Source organism: Accipiter gentilis, chromosome 15, assembly GCF_929443795.1.
Source record: "Accipiter gentilis chromosome 15, bAccGen1.1, whole genome shotgun sequence".
NCBI classification, from domain to species: Eukaryota; Metazoa; Chordata; class Aves; order Accipitriformes; family Accipitridae; genus Astur; species Astur gentilis.
In genome coordinates, this window is record NC_064894.1 from 29,779,389 (window position 1) to 29,801,342 (window position 21,954).

Sequence of the window (21,954 nt, forward strand, 5' to 3'; positions counted from 1 at the left end):
GAGATGTTCCTAACAAGGCTTTTCCCAACTCTTTCTTGCACAGCACTGTCACCACAGTCTTACCCCAGGTTACACAGTTGTGCAGTGTCAGAGGTGGCCTTGAGCCCGGGCGGCCAAACCTATGGAGTGGGGGGAGGAGTTTGCAGTGCCTTTTGGTGCACTCAAGGCCTTGGGAGAGACTTGGAAAAAATATGTAAAAATGTACATTTTTACATTAGAATAATCACTCTTTGTATTTTAATGAGAAGTCAAATAAGGCATAAACCCCTTAATAGGAAATGTGGTTTGTATGTCTCCTATATCTAACTTTTGGACAGTTTCTCAACTTGGTCCTATGTCATTAACATGGCTCAGTGAGGATGTCTGGCTTGTGGTAGGAGAGGGTAGTCTAGAGACACTGAGCTTTCAAAGAGAGGAGGGGCACAAGACATCTGAACTAGAGTTACTGTGAGACACTAGCAAAATTTTGAAACAAAAAGTTTTATTTTTACTTGAAATTTGGTAAAAAAAATTCCAAGACAGCTTTTCATTTTCCTTTCACAATGTTGCCATTTTCCACAAGGATAGAGAGACGTAGGAGGCTTTATCAGTATGGTAGCTGCTACTTTGTATTTAAGATTTATTTAAGTTTCAAAACCAACAAGCCATTAGGTGATGAGTGTCCACAAGTAGTTATGTGGAACTGAGCAGCAGGAGTCCCTTTGTGCCGTTGAAAATCCTGATGTTCGTGGTCCAACTGCTATATAATTCTGGCTGACACGCATGCCAGCACACTGATGCCAGTACAAATCATGGTAATCTGGCATTCTTCAGAATGTATGTGTTAAGTCATAGAGGTGATTCATTGTTGCTGCACCAAAATAGCAATGGGATAGCATTACTCACCAAGATTCTCTGATTTAGTAAGGATGAAAAGCCTGTTTTAAAAAATAGAAGTTCAAAATATTTACATGCCTGTACTTTAGGCTTCTAAATCCACAATTAGTAATTTTAAATTTTAAAAAGACCTGTTTTTAAGGAGGCAAATTTTGCTTTCACTCAGTCTTACTGGGTTTTGTAGCTGCTGTGCTTTTCTGGAAGTTAAAACCACTTTTCTTTAATCGGGAACTTTTGAAAGCCACAGAGAGAAATTAAGCACCAAATTTTTGTCCTCTTAATAAGCTCTCCATTTAGGGGTGCATTCTTAGGGTTAAAGTGGACTTAGAGGCAGAGGGGTAGACTTCTCTCAGAAACAGTTCTGTAAAGTGTGTCTGAACAACTAGTTAAGACTCATGACCTAACTCACACGATGGATGCCACCTGGAATGACTAAATTTAAACTTGAGATGCTGACTATTTTTAAGCATTTACATTTTAAATGGCTGGCCATGGGTAGCTTAGGAGTTAGCCTGAGCATGCTTGAGATGTATGTGTCAGAAATTGTCATTAAAGGATTGCTATGATTAAATAGAAGAAAAAAAAGTAATAGTTTTCATACTGAGGAAAGCTAGAGCTGGAGGTCAATGGGCTGATGTCTTCCATAGATTGAAGATTATGTCAGGCTCAAGACACAGTTCTGTACAAAGTCTGTTTCCTTGTCATTAATTCATGCTTTAAGGTATGCCAAAGCAATTCTAACTACCTCTAGTAAGACATTACATTTGCAACAGTAATGTGCAGCTTTTTTTCTGTAAAATCAGCTTTTTTTTATCACCTTTGTTTTTTCTCTAAAGAAAACCTGTAATGTTGTTTACATTTTTCAGCCTTGTATGAAATACACCTGGAAGTCATTCACTTATTATGATGACCAGAATCATAATGCATTTTTCAAGTTCCTTGTTAATTTCTTCTGCTATTCTTCAGTGCACTGATTTTTTAGTATAATCTATGTATTAGGGAAAGCAGCAGGTTCTACTATAGAGGATATCAGTAACTAGAGAGGAAATGATTGCCTCAACTTTAATTTGCTTTCATGGTGGTAAAGCATTCAACTGGAATGGCTTCTCCCACACACCTTTTTAAAGATTGAGTTTCCAGTGAATAGAGGTGGGTGGATATTCAAATAGCTTCTAGAAATGCAGGTTTTTTATTTATATTTTAAACATAGATAATTCATTCTTATTTAGATGCTAGAAGCAGGGTAATGTTGACAGATTTCAAGGTTATTTATTTTAGCTTAAGAAATCATTTAAAATGTCTTTACAGGGATATTTGCAAAGATCATAATTAAGCTTTTCTAATTAACTTTTTGCTACAAAGGAACCTAAATGCAGTATGTTTACTTAGTTAAAGCTGTTTGATTGGTGGTGCTTCAGTAAAGTTCCAACAGCTCTCTCTAGCCTTCTGTACTTAAGATTTTCACTGCGTAGTGCATTAAGGTAAAAAGATAGCTTCTATAAAGATTGACCTAGTTTTATACAGAATCAAAGAATAGTTGAGGTTAACAGTGATGTCAGGAGACTGACTGGTCCAACTCCCCCTTTCAGAGCAGGGTCAGCTAAAGCAGGGTGCTCAGGACTATGTCCAGTGAGATTCTGAATATCTCCGAGGATGGAGACTCTACAGCCTCTCTGGGCAACCTGTTCCAGCATTCTGTCACCCTTACTGTGAAACCCCTTTTCCATTTGTTTAAATACTTCTTGCATTCAGTTTGTGCCCATTGCCTCGTGCACTTTCACTAGATACCACTGAGCAGAGTTTGCCTCTGTCTTGTTTACTCCCTTTCATCAGGTTATTTATACACATTGATGAGATCCTCCCATAAGCCTTCTCTTTTCTAGGCTGACCAGTCCCAGCTTTCTCAGCCCTTCCTCATATGAGAGATGCTCCAATCCCTTAGCCGTCTTTATTGCCCTTCGCTGGACGTGCTCCAGTATGTCCATGTCTGCCTTGTACTGGGAAGTGCAGAACAGGACCCAGCACTCCAGGTGTGGCCATAACCAGGGCTGAGGGAAAGAGTGACCTGTAATCGCTCTTCCTAATTCAGCCCAGGATACTGTTAGCCACCTTTGCTGTGAGGGCGCATCACTGAATCATATTCAACTTGTTTACCAGGACCCCATGTCTTTTTCCGCAAGGCTGCTTTCCAGCTGGTTGATCCCCAGCCTCTACTGGTGCATGGGATTATTAATCCCAAACTGCATTTCCCTTTGTTGAACTTCCCGAGACTCCTGTTGCCTCATTTTTTTCCAGACAGTCAAGGTCCCAAGTAATAGTATTCTTCAATGCCGTTACAGAATTGCATTGCATTATATGTGGAGAAGGTTACAAGGGTTAATTTATCCTCCTCACCAGTCCCTCACATGAAGCACTAAGGACATAGATCCACAAGATACCTTGGCCTTTGCCAAGCATTTATGTTGTAACCATGCTCAGCTTTGTCCCTCAGCTTTTAATCTGGTGCTTTTCTGTACTTCTCTGGAAAAAAAACATTATAGTAGGACATTATAGTGTTGTCCTCTCGGGAGAGATTTCAGTACTACTGAGTTTCTAAGGAGCAGTTGTATCTGTAAAATTGCCCACCAATAACCTCACTCCAGCCTAATAGTTCCCAGGAGCTACTTTGTCATTCTTTCTTGAAATGTTAGCAACTGTTAGAAGGCATAAGCCTCCTCTGTTTTAAATGGATAACTTTTCAACCCATGGATGGAATAGTAATATAACTACAGAGGTAACTTCTAAGGAGATGAAAATGGTTGGTTTTGCTACTAAACCCTCAAAAAAACAATACTCCAGACATTCAGACCACTGTAAGCAGCAGTTCTGCCATGGCCAATAAATTATTAGAATAGCTAAAAACTTAAAGAAAAGGGCTGTAGTAGTGAAATGAAGTGAAAAGTCTCAAAGCCCAAATATACTTAGTGACTCCAGCCAGGGGATAGGGAAGCCTTTGATGTGATGGAAAGTGGAGCTATGCAAGACTGCCATCTAGGACAGGCATCTTGAAAAGCTATGTTTTCAAAATGACTTTCCATCTTTTGCCCTCACAGATGAAAATTGTCACTTGGTGTAGAAAGGGAAAATCTCATGAATTAGAGGCCAGAATCAAGAGAACTGTAAGTGCTAGCTCTGAACAGTGTATCTTCTAGACAGTGCCTGGGGCTTTCTCAGGTGGAGGCCGTCTTTTGAAACCTTTTTAGGAAGGTTTTGATAATACATGAGATTTGGGACGAGAGCATTCAACATGGGCTTGGCCTTCCCCTCCAGAGAGAGAATAAAGATCTCTTTGTTGGCTACTGGTTGAAAACTATGTGAGCAAGCTTAGTTCTGCTGATAGGGAGCCTGAGGACAATTGTATGGGTTTCCACAAGTAGTGGGAGCATAATATTTTGTAGTTCAAGTTTCTGCCAGGTGATGAGAGAATAGAAAGTAATAGTTGTGCTGTATGTGTTTTAGACTTACAATCTATGGTACCTGCAGTCTCCATTAGTATAATTTTAAATATATAGTAATGTGTTCCAGAGGTTCAGAATTTTCTCAGGAAGTCAGGTATAATTTGTGGACAACCACAGTCCTACTGTGACTTTTAGGAATTCAGTATACCATGTTCCCACACACATACTTGTTATGAGTGGTAGTAAAAGAAATATGGGTGGTTTTGTTCATTGCAATGTGTAATCACCTTTTGACATTTTCTTCTCTGAATTTGCAAGTAAATGTAGCAGTTTTGTAGGTGAAGAAATTGCATGTTGGCTTTAGCAAGCACATTACCTATGTGTGAGCCCATGCTGCATGGAAGTAAAGGGAGCCTGTCACTTCCACTGGCTTTGTGTCCTTTGGGTCAGATCAGGCAACGTTTGTGCCTTCTTCAAAGATAATTTTTTTGCTGCTTTTCCACATGGATCTCTGGCCACTGGAAAGGTGGAGTAGTGAGGTTGGAGAAAGGACTTTGAGCAGTTAACTTCATTTATTCTCATTGTCCCTTTTCTAAAAGATGTATGTCCACTTGTTTACACCAGAACCTTCAGATAATGGAAATTCCCCAGCAAGGTCAGGTGATCTGTTCCAGATCAATGAATATAGTGTTAGTTTCTCAGGAAAAAAACCACCATGATTGTCATTGGGCACCAGAAAATGCATCCACATATATTATAGTTACCTGTATGTATGTATATCTAACTGTAAGGAGGGGAGGGGAGGCCTGAGCATAAACTGGAATCTCTGAAATGACCAGGATTAAAAATTTCTGGGAAAGTGTCAGTGGAAAGGGGGCAGGGGATAGGGAAGGAATGGAAAAGCAAATGAAAGGTAAAAATAGAAGGAAAAGGAAAAACAGAAATGAAGCAAAAGGAAAGAGAAAGAAGGAAAAGGGAAGGGAAGAGGAAAGGGAGAGGAATGAAGAGGAAGGAAAAGGAGGAAGAGGAGAAGGGAAGGGGAAGAAAGGAAAAGGGAGGCTGGGATATGCTTAATCTCCATAATTTTGTTTATCTAGTGTACAGTACAGAGCCCAAAGACAGCGTTACTGGCATAGTTTAAGGTGTGATGAACTGTGAAGTTTTGGTCTGGAATGTCTTAAGCTTAATGTGCTTAAGCCAACATATTGTGGCTTTTCTACCTGGAGATTAACTGTACCACAACTGCTTGGTTTTCCCCTGTTCTGTGCTGCATTGCACAAATAGTGCCTTTCACACAATTGTATCCCTGATTTTTCCAAAGTTTTTGAAGATTACAATGCAGGGCAGCACGGGATTTTTTTCACCTTTGTCTGGTACCTTTCCTAACCCATGACTCTGTCCAGCCTATGGAACAGTCATCGTCCGTGTGCTGCGCACAGATTTCTGGCTTCAGGCAGGTCCCCTGCGACCTGCAGAGGTTTGGTTCCCTCCGGTCTGTCCTTCTCTCTGGGTGAGGAACTACCTGCGGTATGCTTCCTTTGACTGATGTAGGCGTATGTACCCATCTATGTGCAAGCACAGTTTCAGTTAATTCTTAACATACCTCGCAAAGGGGAGAATGTCTAAAAAAGTACATCTGTTGTCATTTGGTTTTGAGTTGGAATCAATTTCAGGTGAGCACTAAAAAAAAAAGCCAACCCCACAACACCTTAGAGTTCATTTGTGGGCAAAATGGCAATATGAATGCTCTTAGAGAATGTTTTATGTACATGTTATCTGCCATTCATATATGCTTTTATTTCCTTTGAGCACTAGCATAATTTAGTTAATGCTGAGCCCCATTTTCCCCAGAAAATCAACAGAAAAATAGTTTTCTAGCTGAGAGTTTCTCAGTGACCCAGATGCTTTACATTGATTCCAGAAATGTCATCCTTACACTGACTAATGGTTTCAAAACTAAAAAGAAGCAAGCTCCATAGGGCACGGCTTGTGCTACCAGGCTCTGCTCTACTGTATGGTTTTGTTGTTAATTGTTTGCATTTTGTTGCATCTTATGTAAGTTTTATCACAGAAGAGGGTTTCTCAAATGGATTAATTTTGCCAGCAAGCACTGATGGACAGGCACAATGCTGAATGAAGATGTACTAATTAGCGGATGTACTAATTTGACAGAAGCTGAATTTAAATTCTTTATAATTTACTGTAGTAGGTTGCATGTGCAGCTTGCAGGGTTAGATTTAACTCTGCCATGTGATGGGCAATTCTGTACTGAGTTGAGATGAGATCAAATAGCATGTGGTATGATTATCCTGACTTATCCTGCAGACGTTGTTGGTCATTTAAATGTCTAGTCCTCTGTCCTCTCTGTATGTCTGCTGCCTGGCTATATTCTAGCTGAAGCACAATTTCCTTTGCACATTGTGTTTTATGAAACAGTATCTTCTTTCATTTGCTTTCACGGGCTATAAAAATCAGCTAGTGAGACCTGCTTGTCACATAATAGTACAATCTAAATGCAGTATATGAAACTGTCAGGTGAAAACGCAGTCAAAATATGTTGCAAATCTACTTTGCCCAATTAGTATGTTACAGTACTGGAGATGTGAGTTATCTTTAAAGCTTCTTTTAAATGTGTTGGGCATATTATCAGAATATAACTGCAATATCAGCATATTTTATTATAGCCTCTATAATCAGTTCTATAAACAATTGCTCTTGTTAGAAAAATACCCTATTTTAAAAACCAAATTAGAATTGGAAGTTGATGGATGAAATTCTTAGGCCAATGTCATGTAAAAAGCTAATATTGAAAATTACACAGGTGAGTTTCATTTACAAGTTTACAATTGTGACAGCAATTCACATACCATGTTTGTTTAACCCTTCTTGTCTATGAAATACATTATAAATATTTACTGCTAAGTGGAAAGTATGAGATGTGATCCTTGTTGGCCACTACCAGCAATTCTTCTGTGCTATGGAGTATGTTTAGATGCCAGAAAAAACAAAGAAGGCCTTCCTACTCTTAACTGCATAAACCAAGTAGCTTGTTTCTGCTTTTACTGATGTTACTGGGCATCTGGCATAATGCTGTTAAGGTCAGGGAGGTTATGGTGACTTTGTATTAGTGTAAGAAAGGCACAGAGCTATAGGTGGTATTTCTTGAATCTGTGCCCTATATTCTCTGAGTTTGTTTCTGCTGGAGCTTTTCTACCTTAAGGTTGAGGGTCACCGTCCTTATTTCAGCTGATGGCTGACAGCCTGTTGAGAGGCTGTCACCTGTCCCGATGAGCTGGGTGGTCAGTACGTGCCTAAAGATTGCCAGCAATGGCTGCTCAAAGGATGAGTGTGCAGGTATTGTAGATGACTTAGCATGTTGGAGCAGTTGGTGGTGTTAGAAGGACTTACGCCATATGTATGGCACTTTTTCCAAGGAAATGTAAGTAGGTCTTAACTGGCATATTCAACTTTATTTCTACTCTTAACGTTTTCTGAAAATTATGTAAGCTGTTCAGTGCATTAAAATAAAACTGCAAACTGGCGTGTGTTACACACGGATATGAAAACTGCTGGCTCAGATTATTAATGTTATGCACAACTGAGAAGATTCCCCGAGGTCAGAGAGAATATGTTGAAGAGATCTTTGTTACCAGAGTGTTTGGCAAGGTATCAAATGAATGCTGTAAATATGACATAACTATGACGATAAAAATATCTGAGCCAAAATACTGTGCTGTATATCAATACAGAGCATAACTAACTACAGGAAGGCAATGTGCTCTGTGGAAAGATACTTTATTTATGAAGAAGGCATAGTGATATGCATAATGGTGGAGAGGCAGGGATGGAGGGCCTTGATTTTTAAGCTAACTATCAGTGAGCTCTACTAAGATGCAAATTACTGTTTCTTGTCTCTGCTGCCAGGCATTGCACTTTGCACTGCATTTCTACCTTTGTTATTTTGTTGTTCCTTAAAGCTCTTCTTCAGCATTGCTGAAAGGAGGAAGGGTTCATGTCAAAGGTCATTTTTGCTGAAGTTGGTGCTGAAAAAAGACCAGTTGTGTAACAGTCTTAGCTGGATTTACGCTGTTACATAATGACAAAAGCATTAGGAACGTAAATGCAGTCTCTGTCTTCCTTGCTAGTGGAAATACTGGGGGGGATGTTGGGTTTATGGGATTTACAGAGAAAACACAATATTAGTTGGAATGCCAAAATCAGTGTCATTTCAGCCAATTCCCAGAACGAGTGTTCTGACCAATGTAATGTTCAGAAATACATAGGGGACTCTAATGTTTCTCAATTAAAGTTGAGTCTGTCTGCTGCATGGGGCATTTGGGACTGTTTTCTTAACAGTTTTACATGGTGTGAAGAACCTGCAGCAGAAAGGTAAGACATGGAGATCTTTTGTCAGAAAGCTAAATATGCCTGTGAATAAAATTAACTCCAAGGTGCCTTTTTCAAAAAATCAGTTCAGAAGGATATCTGCAAAGTATTTTACTATGTACAGTCAACCTATACATAAACAGGTTCTGCTACCAAGGACATTTTAGACATGGAAGTCAAGTCTTGGCCTTCATTTAGTCATCAGCAAAATTCCACCTGTGCTGAATGATTTAGGATGCTTCTCTGTTAGGAAAATGTCTAAAGGCTTGTATGCCACAGGCATTAGAATATTTGATTTTATTTTTTTTTCATAGGCAATGCTTATCAAAAAGCTACATGCTGATAGTTTGACTGAAGCATCATTAATGTCTATTTTAGGGTCTCATCTCACTCTAGTTTATATGAGATATGTCCACTGACAGCAAGAGAATGACGGAGTTATTAAACTAGTTAAGCTAGAGAATGAGGCCTCAGTGAAGTAAGAACATTGCAGTCTTGCTGCATCCAGGGACAGACTGGCTGAGGAGAAAGGAGACCCAGTGAAAACAATCTTTTCAGTCTTCTCTGTATTCCACCAGAATAAATAAAACAGGCATAATCCATGCTCCTTCCTTTCTAATTAAAATTTGTGCTGCTTCTGTCACTGTCCCAATGCTTTAGCCCTTGGTGTCATTCAACATTGTGCATGTAATTGATTCAGCTCGTCTAACTCTGCGTTTCTAGAGATTTGGTACCCTAGTCTTAAGTTGCTTGCAGTAGACTGCCTTGCTAATCAGTGAAAACAGAAACAAGCACCTTCATAGAAGGAGCCGTTTCACTTGGCAGTTTTAGAACTGGGTAGGCCAGTAGTCTGGGAAGTATTTTGTGGCTTAGGAACATAAATCAAAATACTTGTGTTGGAGAAAATTAATTGTTGATAGAATATTGTCTGAAAGAATAGAGCATCTGCCTTCTAACCTGTGGTTTGTAAAGCACAGTCCTCAACAGAGGACTTTCAGCAATAGGTACTGCTAGGCCTAGAAGGACCTGACGTAAAATGTGATGTGCCGTATTGCAAATGTTAATCTTCTCTGATTTCCCCTCCTGCCTCCACAAAGTTATATTGCTTTCTTATACCTAAAAGTAAGAAGAAAATACTCTGTTTCAGGAATTAGGCAGTGGGATTTTTTTTTTTATTAATCTCCAGTGTATTTTGGTAGACATTACGAATATTACAGATTTTGTTTAAAGGAGAATTAGAACCAGTGGAATCATATTTTTGTATTTTTCATGATCATTTCTTCAGTTCTTGCCTGCCAACGGACACCACAGGATACAAGAGTGATTTTAATGTGCTCTCCTTTTGTTACTAGGTCTGTACTTCTAATTCTGAGCTTGTCTGTGTCACTGGGAGTATCAGATAATTTGCTTGGAAGGAAACCTCTGACATGCTGAGAGTTAGTTTACTCAGCAAAAAAGCATCTGTGCAGAAAAGCTTATTGATTACTCTGAGAATGCAACTTAACTGTACTGAAAGGTCTGTGTGGGTCAGAGCATATATTCTGGATTAGTAAATTGAGATGATTCTGTGTTTGAATGTGTATGCTATATGTGAGATGAATGATGCCTAAAATGATTCAGTCCCACTAAGAATATAAATTCACTGTCTAGATTGTTTCATCTTTGTCTCTCCCAAAACCTTCTTCCTTTAAAGAAATTTTAAAAAAAGTAAAATTATAACAGATGGAAACAAGTTTGATCAATTTTTGTCTAATTTGAAATATCAACACATCATTTTGAAGTGTATCAGTTAAATGTACCGAATATGGGTATGTATGCAACAGCAGAGTTGTGTATGTCCTGATTCTCTTCTGTGCTTTAAAACAGCAGGTTTTGCTACCAAGTCAGTGTCTGCTGCAAGAATGCTTATTTAATGTAAACATTATCTTCCGTAAACAGAAATTGTATCAAACAGGTATTCAACAAATCACTGCACTCTACTTTTAAACAGCTTGCACTGACCTGCTCAGGGGATGTTATCTGCAAGGGGGAGAGACACAGTGAAGGATTGCTCTGGAGAGTGTTTTGCTCACATTAGGATTAAACTGCATTTAGGAAGCTGTGCAGAAGTGGGCATCTTTGTACTTTGTTTTGTGCTATAGTTACTATGTTTCTTACCCTTTCAGTGGATGGGACCTTAAGATGTGGAAATAAGGGAAAAGGGGATTAATTGCAGGGGATTCTGGCCTCTCTTTTTTTAATACTTACCACTATTTCTGTTCTATTTTTTGTTTCCAGTTACAAGAAAACACATGAGACCCTAAGCCATGCAGGACAAAAAGCAACAGCAGCTATCAGCAATGTAGGAACTGCTATCAGCAAGAAGTTTGGAGATATGAGGTACAGGGATCTCCTGCTCTCTGGTCTTATTTTGAGGACAAAAAGTACAAGTCATCTGTCAGCTCTTCCTTTCCTTCTACATTAGTGTTTTAAAGGTTCAAGTAGTTTGTAGTCAGAGTATTTTATGACATTCATAGTGTCAACCAAAAAGAAGGGATAAGAATGAATGAAGATATAATTCCTATTTGAGTCCTGGTTTAAAAAAAAAAAAAAAAAGTGCAATCTGAAATCCCTTTGGAATAATTTTGCAAGCTCAAGGAAAAGTACAAGTAAAATAGAATAAAAAATAGCTGTTAGATCTTTATTAACCCAATTTTTATTCATACTTGGATTCTGGAGACCAACATTATCTGAAGAAAACAAGCCTGCCTGGGAGCTGCTTGTAGAAAGATAAATCAAAAAAATATTTCAAGTTATTTTTTATCAGCTTTTTCAAGATGTAGAAAGGCAAAGTTTTGTTCTGCAGTTGTATGTATAAAAAAAGATATGATGAAATTAACAGGAGTTGAAGTCAGGAGAAAAACGGTCACTTAAATGCAACTTAAATGTCAGGCTTTATATTGTTGATGTATCTTTGAAAGTGTTGATCTTAAAGTTCCTCAGAATGAGAGCATAAATGAAGAAATCGTACCCTGTAAACCAGCACTTCAGTTTTCAGGTTGGTAGCAGGATTACAGAACTTCTTCTCAGGTATTTCAGGGAGTTCATTTTCTGTGATGAAATAAATGGACATGGGTAACTCTACAATATATTGTTTAAGCTGCAGAATTAGGGTCTCATTTATTAGAGATATTGGTATGTACTCACTTTTTTGGTCATTTTGTAATGTACGAGGTAACCATATCCTAAGATCTGTGTGAATCTATTTTACAGTATTTCAAATATATATGGTTGGGGTTTTTTTGCTGCAAATGGCTGAAGCATAGTTCTTGGCAGCTAAAACTTATTTTTTCCACTTTTTTTTTTTTTTATCTGTATCTTAAGAAATCTTGAGTCATTCCTTTATACCTACCCTTTACATACAGCTTAATAAACCCTCTACGGAAGTGCTACTGTTTTTCTAGGTGAAACTAAAAAAGGAAAATATTCATCACTGTATGATCTGCTTTACAGTGTCTTTTTCCACATAGCAGTTTAAAATGGAACTCTAGTGAGTGACTTGCAGCCAGGGTACGAACATAGACTAAGAATTGTTTGACTTGATACAGTTAAACATCCATAGGTAGTATACGCCTATAAAAGGATATAAGAATAAGGAGGCATGCAGTTGCATTTTCCTAGTACATTCTTTTAGCATTTAGCAGTCTGAGAGCTGAAAACTTTCTAAAACAGAGGTTTGAGCTTTCATTTAAAAGTCTTTGAGGGGTTTTCTTCATGAATTTATCTTTTTTTTTAAAATTTATTTTAACCTGTATGAACTTTTGGCATTCATAACACCTCATGTCTCCTCAGATGAACAGATAGTTATATGGTAAAGAAGTGTGTGGTTTATTTGTTCGTTCATTCATTCCCTATTCTGAGTTTCCCTGGTCTTTCCTTTGATGCCTTCTGGCTCTTCTATTACGATAAACAGTGAGTGTAGTCCTTCTGCTGTCCTTCATGTCACTCATGATTTCCTGTGGTTTTATCGTATTTCACTTCAGTTTCCTCTTTTCTGGGCTGAGGCTCCAGTTGCATGAGTTGCTTTCACAAGCCTTTTTCCTACCTTTGTTTATTCTTCCTGCCTTCCCTGCATTTATAGTCCTATTCTGTATTTTTGAGAAATGCATGAGATGTGTGTGCTGCATGTGGCACCAACATATCCTCCATTTTGTTTTCTGTTCTTTCCTAACACTTCCTCCTGTAAAAAAAGACAAGCCCACTGCTCAGTGAACAGCTCATGTTGCTGCTTCCATGCTTTAGATCCTCCAGCAGTGACTAAAGAGTTGGTGTGCTGATAACCTCGAACGCTGTCTCTTGATCATAAAGGGAAGGATGACTTGACAGTTCAGTACTTCTCAGCTCCTGTTGCTTGTGCATAGGGTGTGATATTAACTGCAAAAGGCAGAAATGTCTTCATTGTAATAGAGCATGTTTTTCTTTAATATTTCCCTTAATTAATCACTGTTACAAATTCCTTTGTCTTACCTATCAGTATCAACCTCCACCCCCATGGCGATCATGCTTCTGACTAGGGCTTGGAAGGCAGATGGGTGGTATTTATCCCATTAGCCCTTTAGCCAAGGGCTCAAAGCAGAGGCTAAGTCCATAAGCATTTTGATTAATCAAGAAGCTTGTTTCTAGTAGCTTTCTTTGATTGAAATTATTACCTTGAACCTGGTTGGGAATTTTTCAGGAAGGTGTGAACTACCAGCACTGCCATTTTTTCTGGACACCTACCGTTTTCACTTAAGTTCTCAGGAGAGTTTTCTTGATACTTGATGATGAAGAAGCAAGTAGCATACATAAAGCATGGCATGACTTGGGCCTTCTGCATCTGCTAAACATCCTCAGTCTGTATGGTCAGTATGCTTCCCTTGACAGCAAACCTGGCCTAAGATCTTGGCTCAGCTTGGGCAAGCGCGGTTCTGTGTGGGGTCACACTGTAAACCTTATCACTTAAATAACCTGGTTTTAAAAATCTTCCCCTCTCCCACTCCAATCCCAGCTGTGTTTGGGGGAGTAAGCTGTAAGGAGGCATGCAGTCTTTGTTTTATTGTTTGCTTGGCTTTTTGCTAATCCAAATAATTTTATTTCAGTGATCTAGTATACAGATTATCACCACCCCCCACCCCCCCTCCCATAATGCTGATTTAAACACACATCAGACTCTAGCTTAATTCTTTTGGTTAGGCATTAAGTCTGATAGTCACCAATGGCATCCAGATGCAAATCCCTGTTCTGCTTTTATTCAGAACAGACACTTGAAACTGATTTCTAAAATCCAGATGATCGTCATAATTCCCTGTATGTTCAGCAGTCTGGTATGTTTGGCCTTCACCCCCTGTGTGTGGTGATAGTGATTTTGAAAGGGTTTGTAGTCAGCCTGACTCTAAATATTGAAGCCTGCTGCCTTTGTGAAACAAAATTCTGTTTTCCAGGTTGCCTGCTATGTCAACTGTACAGAGCACCACATGAAACAAACACGTTTCTGTTCTGAAGATGCAGAGTCTTAATTAATAACCTGAAAGATATTTCACCCTGGATTATGTCTTAAAAATATTTCCTAAAATATCATATTTCAGAAATGGGCCAGATTGACTCCCCCGAATGTGCTATTTAGCTGTGTTATTAGAGTTCAAGAAGATGAAATCTAGAAGAAAGAAAGAAAAATGACAAAATTCCATGTGTCCCAAAGAACAGTGAAGCCACGCTTTTGAGATGAAGTGCTTTTGATGCAGCTGCTGTGCTTCTCTTTCATCCCCACCCCAGCTTCCCAGTGTTGCAACTGTCTAACTTACTTTGTGCATGAATAATCATTAGCATTTTACATCTTCTAAATGCTGTATTAATTATTAGTGCTTGTAAGGTCTCTTTACAGTTGTAATGCATTCTATTTAATATTATCATGTTACTAGGAATGCAAGAAATGCGCATAAAACCAGTATACACACACCTTTGCTTTGGGATACAAATCAGGCACTAGTAATATAGTTAAGATAATAGATTCTTTGTGAATAGCTCTTGTGATTAATGATATGCCATCAGGATTTTTTGTTTCCCCTCCACACGCAGCTCATATTGTCTCCTTTAACATTTTCTGACATGGAGAAGGAAGGCAAAGGGGAAGAGGAGAGTCCTAAGTCACTCATAGGGCAATAGCAGGGGCTCAAAAATAGAGGTTACACTCTTACATTTCAACATGGCTCTTGCCATGTAGAGCACAGATGTGATACGAAGTTGAGGGTCTTTATCCCTTGCTCCTTGGCATAGTGATAAAGTTTGGATCTTTTTATGCAATACTGTTGGACTGCTCTGCAGCTGTCTGTGTGGATCTAACAGTTTCAGCCCCGTGGATGACCTTTTTAGTAATAAGTTGTGATACCAAGTAGGAGAGTTTCTGATTTTTTTGTTTGCTTTAAAAAAATAATAATAAATAAATAAAGGAAACTATGGACACTACACTACAACAGGCACACTACCGTATACATTACTACTACACAAGTAAATGCATTTAAAGATTAAGCTGACATGCATGCAAATCAGAATATCAGCAGTTACACTGCTTATACATCCTTCATTCAGCTGTTGCATACATTTTCTTTAATGACATGATCACACAGACCCCTTTCAAATTGAGTGCCTGGGATGAGCCAGCTCTCAAGATGAATGAAGTTAATATAATGCCTCATTCCTGCCAGGAGTTGGAAGACACATAGGGAAAGACCAAAGACTGCAGAGAGGGAGAGCTTGGGGGCATGACTGTGGCTGTTGAATGTGCCCCTCAGAGATGACAGGAATCGGCACAGAAGGCATGGGAGGTCCCAGAGGGGTGGAGGAAGGCAAAGTTCATCCCTCTGGAAAGGGCTGAGGGAAGTTCTGTGAAATACAAAGCAGATTCTGGGGGAAGGCATTAACCTGTTACTTTCTACGCGTCTAGAAGATAGCATGATGGCAAAAACATAAAAGGGTTTGTCAAGAACAGTTATCTTGAACTGTGACAGCACCTGTCATAGAGGATGGAGGGGAGGCAGGAGATGTGGTAGAGCGTGACTTTGATAAGGCTGCCCATACTGTTTTCACGGAACTTGGGAAATACAGTGTAGGTGTTAGTGCTTTAGCAGAAAGAGGGCATAGGAAAATTATATTCAAAGAGTAGGTCTCAGTAGCTCACCATAATGTGGGATTTTGCAGGCATCTGTCCCGAGTCTGTTACTCTTCAGCATTTTCATGACTGGTTTAGATGATGGCATCATGTGTGCACTTAAAATCCCCAGATGACTGCAGTGGGAGGGAACGCAAGCACTTCAGACACCAGGATTAGAATTCAAAATTATTTAAAATGATAAAATAAAATTGAGTGTAGGAAAGTGTAAGGTGCTTTATTGACAGATGGGGAAAAAATCAAAAGCAGAAATGGGAAGCGCTGACCAGCCAGCTTTGCAGATAAGGACCTAGCAAGTGCTAGGCTAGTGGCTCACAAATGCAGCTGAACAGGGGCACAGGTTATTTCTGAAGGCTGTGAAATCTCCCTCATTGAAAGCTTTTAGAAGCAGGTTAGGCCAATACCTGCTGGAGATGGCTCAGGTGTCATTAATCTGCTTTAGTGCTGTGGGAGTTGATTTTTGCTGTGCCTTTACTGTTGTGCCTTTTTGGGTTTTCTGTTGTGGTCATGGTGGAATTGTTTGTACAGCCTTTTGCTGTGCATTTCCAGGATTTCCATGATCTAGAGATGTTCTGGGCACTTAAAACTGTTGCTGAACTCATTGGGAGCTGAATTCCTTGTAATATTGTAGCCGTCATATCCGTAACTACCATTCTTAAACCTCTGTGTCTCTGATACCCCCTATAAAGGAAATAGTAATACTGTCTTGCTTCAGAACCTAATTTCATAAGCATTTCTTTTGCTGATGGGTGAAGCAGTTTTCTCTCATTTCTACTGACACTCGCCCCTTCATTTGTGCTGGTTTTTGGAGCTCTGCAGTAACACAGATTTCCTTATTGTATGGCTGTACAAGAATCTGTGTTAGTATGGAGAAGGGGGTGGCTGTTACTGGGAGTCAGCAGGTAGTAAAAAAGGAGGCTACCTATGGCAACTGTATTACTTAAGCTGGTCTAAGCAGAAATGCGTTGTGAAGATAAATGATGAATGTTTGAGAAGCATCAATATACGTGATGATGAGCCCCGTAAATAACCCTGAAGAAATCAATGCTTTTCTTCAGAGCAAGGTATGAATATTGTGCAATAAGTAATGCATCACACCACGCATTGAAAAAGGACGTGAAAAATAAGTATTGAAGAGATGTTAATTAAGTGTGCACCATCTATCTGGCTCACTGCATGAGGCAGGTGTTCCCTTGAAGTGGTCTGTAATTAAAGACTACATCAATAACACACAGATGAAGGAGAGGCTGTCTGCCTCATCATTTGTCGACGTTCGAACCTTAATGACATCCTTTGAATATTATATATCAGTGTGCCTCTCCCAGATCTGCTGCCTTAATTAAGTTTCTTGTGAGCTAGAAAAGAGTGTCAAAGTGTTTCAAGTATTGTTTTCAACAAGGAAGAAGTAAGTTAGAAAATGTTATTTTATGAATTAAAAGCCCTTTATTTCTTCCATACCCTTCTCAACTGAGAGATGATTAAGAAATCCAGAGCGAAAAAAAGACTGCTGCTGATATACATGTACAATTCCAGTTCACCTGGAATTTAATGAGATTAAGGTAGGATTTTGGGAGGGAAACCAGTTAACATTGTTTAAATCTGATCTAATGAAGAGAACACAAAGTTTAGCAGACAAAACTTCTTTGTTGCACACAGAATAGGCGATTGCATAGTGAAGGAGTGTATGAAATTTTTTGCTTTGAAGGAATCTCAGCTGATCCACGTTCTTGTGTGAATTCCAGCATCAAGATTTGAATGCAAATGATTTATTTTTCTCAGGCAGCTTGACATGCTACAGATATATATGTATATTTTTGTTACATTTCTGTAATACTTTTAACTCTTGCTTTTCTTTCCTTGTGCATCCACCACAGATCGCATTCAATTGGGTAAGACACGTTAATCTCCTCGAATACTGCCTCTGTATTTGACAGGATTTATTTTATGGAATGTAACGCAGTAACCTCTTTCCTTTCAGCTTCGTTATATATGATAAAAACATATGCTATTTAAACTGTAATGCCTCATTTTTACAGCATGGTGAGTATAATGAGGAAAGGACTGGACTAAGTGGCTAGAGTGAGTTTACCTTGCTCTTGAGTAAATTAGTCTCAAATTCAAATGGTGAACACATTCAAAATATGTTGCTCTTGGGAAGACCTATTTATACGTAATCTCATTCTCTCAACTATCTTTTTCTGTTGGAGGTTGGAACATAAACAACAAATACTCAGGAAAAATTCTATTCAGCCACCAGAGTTTTATAAAGATGGTATAAAGTATTTAATTATCTCCTTTTCAAGAATGCAAACGTATATTAGTCATGAAGCATACACAGTGACTCTTGAAAAGTCTTGAGTCTTGGGAAAATTTCCAATAGTAGGCTAAGTTCTTAACATGATTAAAGGGTATCTTTATATTTAGAGCTTGAATTTATTTATGCTGTAAAGCACTTCAGTATATGATTGTGGCGGGTTGACCCTGGCTGGAGGCCAGGTGCCCACCAAAGCCGCTCTATCACTCCCCTCCTCAGCTGGACAGGGGAGAGAAAATATAACAAAGGGTTTGTGGGTTGAGATAAGGACAGGAGAGGTCACTCACCAATTACTGTCACAGGCAAAACAGACTCAACTTGGGGAAAATTAACTCAATTTATTACCAATCAACAAGAGTAGGGTAACGAAAAATAACCCCAAATCTCAGAACACCTTCCCCCCCCCCCCTCCCTTCTTCCCAGGCACAACTTCACTCCCGGATTCTCTACCTCACCCCCCAGCGGCAGAGGGGGATGGGGAAAGGGCATATGCTCAATTCATCACACGTTATCTCTGCTGCTTCATCTTCCTCAGGGCAGGACTCATCACACTCTTCCCCTGCTCCAGCGTGGGGTCCCTCCCATGGCAGACAGTCCTCCATGAACTTCTCCAACGTGGGTCCTTCTCACAGGCTACAGTCCTTCACAAACTGCTCCAGCGTGGGTCCCTTCTCCAGGCTGCAGCCCTTCAGGCACAGCCTGCTCCAGTGCGGGTCCCCTGCGGGGTCACAAGTCCTGCCAGAAAACCTGCTCCAGCGTGGGCTCCTCTCTCCACAGATCCGCAGGTCCTGCCAGGAGCCTGCTCCAGCATGGGCTTCCCACGGGGTCACAGCCTCCTTGGGGCATCCCCCTGCTCCGGCGTGGGGTCCTCCCCGGACTGCAGGTGGAGATCTGCTCCACCATGGACCTCCCTGGGCTGCAGGGGGACAGCCTGCCTCACCGTGGTCTTCCTCACGGGCTGCAGGGGAATTTCTGCTCCAGTGCCTGGAGCACCTCCTCCCCCTCCTTCTGCACTGACCTGGGGGTCTGCGGGGTTGTTTCTCTCACATGTTCTCACTCCTCTCTCCGGCTGCCATTTCTGTGTGCCCTGCAACTTTTTTCCTTCTGAAATCTGTTCTCCCAGAGGCACTACCACCATCGCTGATGGACTTGGCCTTGGCCAGCAGCAGGTCCGACTTGGAGCCGGCTGGTGTTGGCTCTGTCGGACATGGGGGAAGCTTCTGGCATCTTCTCACAGAAACCACCCCTGTAACACATCCCACCCCACCCCCACCCCCACCCAGCTACCAAAATCTTGCCACACGAACCCAATACAGTTTTATGCCTGCTGGACGATTCTATAAGCTGTCTGGCTTTATGTCAGTTCACCCACCAGAGGGGCTCAACAGCCCCAAATCCCCTGCAGTCCCTCTGGCCTCGTAGCATTGCCAGTGCACAGGACAGCTGCAGAACACATTTTCTGTTCAATTAAGTGATCCTAACGTGGAGTCTTACTTCACTGAGAAAACTTCAAAATGGGGCATAGATTGACCTTTCTATCTCACTCTGACATGACACCAAAATGTAATATTTAGCGATGTTTGTCACGAAGGATCTCTGTTCTCTGCCTGTGCACTGATCATCATCAGAGGCATGTATATCTATAAAAAAGCTTAATGTTTTAGGCTTCTAGTAAAAGAAGATGTTGTGAATGTTCCTATAACTTGCATCTTTACCTCTTTAGAGAAATTAAAAGATGAACTCAATAAAATATACACTAGTATTCAGATTGTCTGTCAGATGCCATCCCTCAGCTGTGTGAATTTAATTTGGCACAATGTAATCTTCTTACTTAAACCTTCATATTTGGAATGTTTTGCTATTAGAAGAGGAGCAGTTGATGCTCACATACTTCCAAACTCTTATTTTTGCCTATTTGTCATGTGTTACAAGACTAAAATGGCAAGCATGCTTGTCAATTTAACTAGGATTGTTGAAGATTTGCTGCACTTGTGAAATGTTTGGGCTAATCTTTCATAAGTCTTAAAAATTATGTGAAAAATTGAACATGAAACATTTACATTGTCTGCTGTCAGTTCTTGTCTGTCTGAGCTTAGCAGAACCCTTAAAAATATACACAACAGCAAACAGTTCATGTAAGATCTCTGTCCCACCTGCTTGCCAAATATCTCTTTCTTCCCCCCGCCCCCATTTCTGACTTTGTGTATGGACACAGCGCTGCCCTGAATTTGTGTAGTTTAGAACAAACACATGTGCTGTTTATATGAAAGCTTTCATTTTCTTTTAATGCTATAATCATACTTCGCTTGATTGCAGCCAAATGTTGGTGTCCCTTGAAGTAAAGCTCTCACTGTTCTCCGTCAGACCAGGCTGCAGCTGTCAGTCAACACTGAAAGTAGCCATGCGTGAATTTTTGAAACAATACATACCCTTGCAGTGCACATTTTACTTACAGTGTTCAGATCTAAATGTACTTATGGACAGTTCTTACACTTCAAATAAAGATTCATATTCAGAACAGGCTTGATGCTTCCCAGCAGCAGGGAACAGGTGATGCTATGATGGCAGAGTTGGCTTTGGTGGCTCGGGTGGGAGAACGTAAGTCAAGCGGTTAGAGTGGGTGTCCGTCTGCAAGGGTTAAAGGTGTGCAAAATGAGTTGCGGATCTTTGAGTGATGGAGAGGCTCCATCCTCCACTTGCCAACCTTCCGATGCTCTTGTGGCTGGGGAGTCTGAGGAGGGAAATGTTGCAAGGAGAGCTGGAAGAGAGCTGTGGAAAACAGCTTTCTACCCTTGGTAATGCTGAGGTGTGAAGGGGGAGGTGGAATGTCCTAGAGAGATGGGGACAGCAACTGCTGCAGCTGAGAGCGCTGCCTCTCTGGTTCCACAAACCTCTTGTTCAGGGAGCCTGTTGTGCAGGAGCCTATAGAAATTGGGAGCCGGCTATTTGAACTGTGTACGTTGTACATGCAACAAAGGTAATCGCCTGCTTACCTGCTGCCTTGAACCAGCTCTGTTTATGTTCACAAACCCGAGGCGTTCTGTAATCACCCAACACGGAGCTGGTCACTGCAGAACACAGAGGTGGCTCTCTCTTCCTCTGTCACACGTTGTGTGTCTCTGTAGATAGCAGGGGTCTGCATCATTTAAATGGATATTGCCAGGAACTGTTCTGCATCGTTCTTTTGAGTCCTATTAAGTGGCTGATCGGTTGACATGAGAATGTGGTGGTAAGGTCTTTGGTGCTGAAAGTGAGCTGAAATTCACAGGTGAGTTTGACAAGCTGTTGCCATCAGGAGAGGAAGAGTACTGGCACTCTCGAAAATAGATATATATATTTTGAAAGTTAAGTTAAAAAAATAAAACTGGTATGTTATAATCATGTTGCAAACTGGATTTTACAGCTTTTTTACCTTATCTTTTGCTTTCGTCCCACAGTTACTCTATTCGCCATTCCATAAGCATGCCTGCAATGAGGTAATATGCTATCCGTATTCTGTTTGCTATGGTGATGTTCAACAGTGTAATGAGGGGGGGATTTGCACACTTTGATCCTGATCCTGCAGTTTTCAGTTGGATGAATAGTCCCACTTCAATCAATTAAGGTTATTCATGTAGATAAGGGCTGCAGGAGAGGCCATCTGTGATTTTTTTTTTCCTTTTAATTGTATTAACTGTTTAATCTCTTGTACAAGCCTTTGAGTAAATGAACCAGTTCTGAGATGTATTTGGGTGGTTGATTGTTACCAGCTTTGTATT

At 40.2% G+C, this 21,954-nt stretch overlaps 1 protein-coding gene across 5 annotated transcripts in view; it reads left to right on the forward strand.

The window, feature by feature from the left end:
- TPD52L1 (TPD52 like 1) overlaps positions 1-21,954 on the forward strand; it is a 61,483-nt gene that overhangs the window by 31,727 nt on the left and 7,802 nt on the right. For 3 of the 5 annotated variants that reach the window (XM_049818044.1, XM_049818049.1, XM_049818048.1), the window contains exons 4-6: positions 10,977-11,078; positions 17,757-17,771; positions 21,634-21,672. In XM_049818044.1, the coding sequence (XP_049674001.1) occupies positions 10,977-11,078; positions 17,757-17,771; positions 21,634-21,672 (156 nt within the window). The remainder of the gene's footprint in view (positions 1-10,976; positions 11,079-17,756; positions 17,772-21,633; positions 21,673-21,954) is intronic. The other 2 variants (XM_049818045.1, XM_049818047.1) reach the window with 2 other exon arrangements.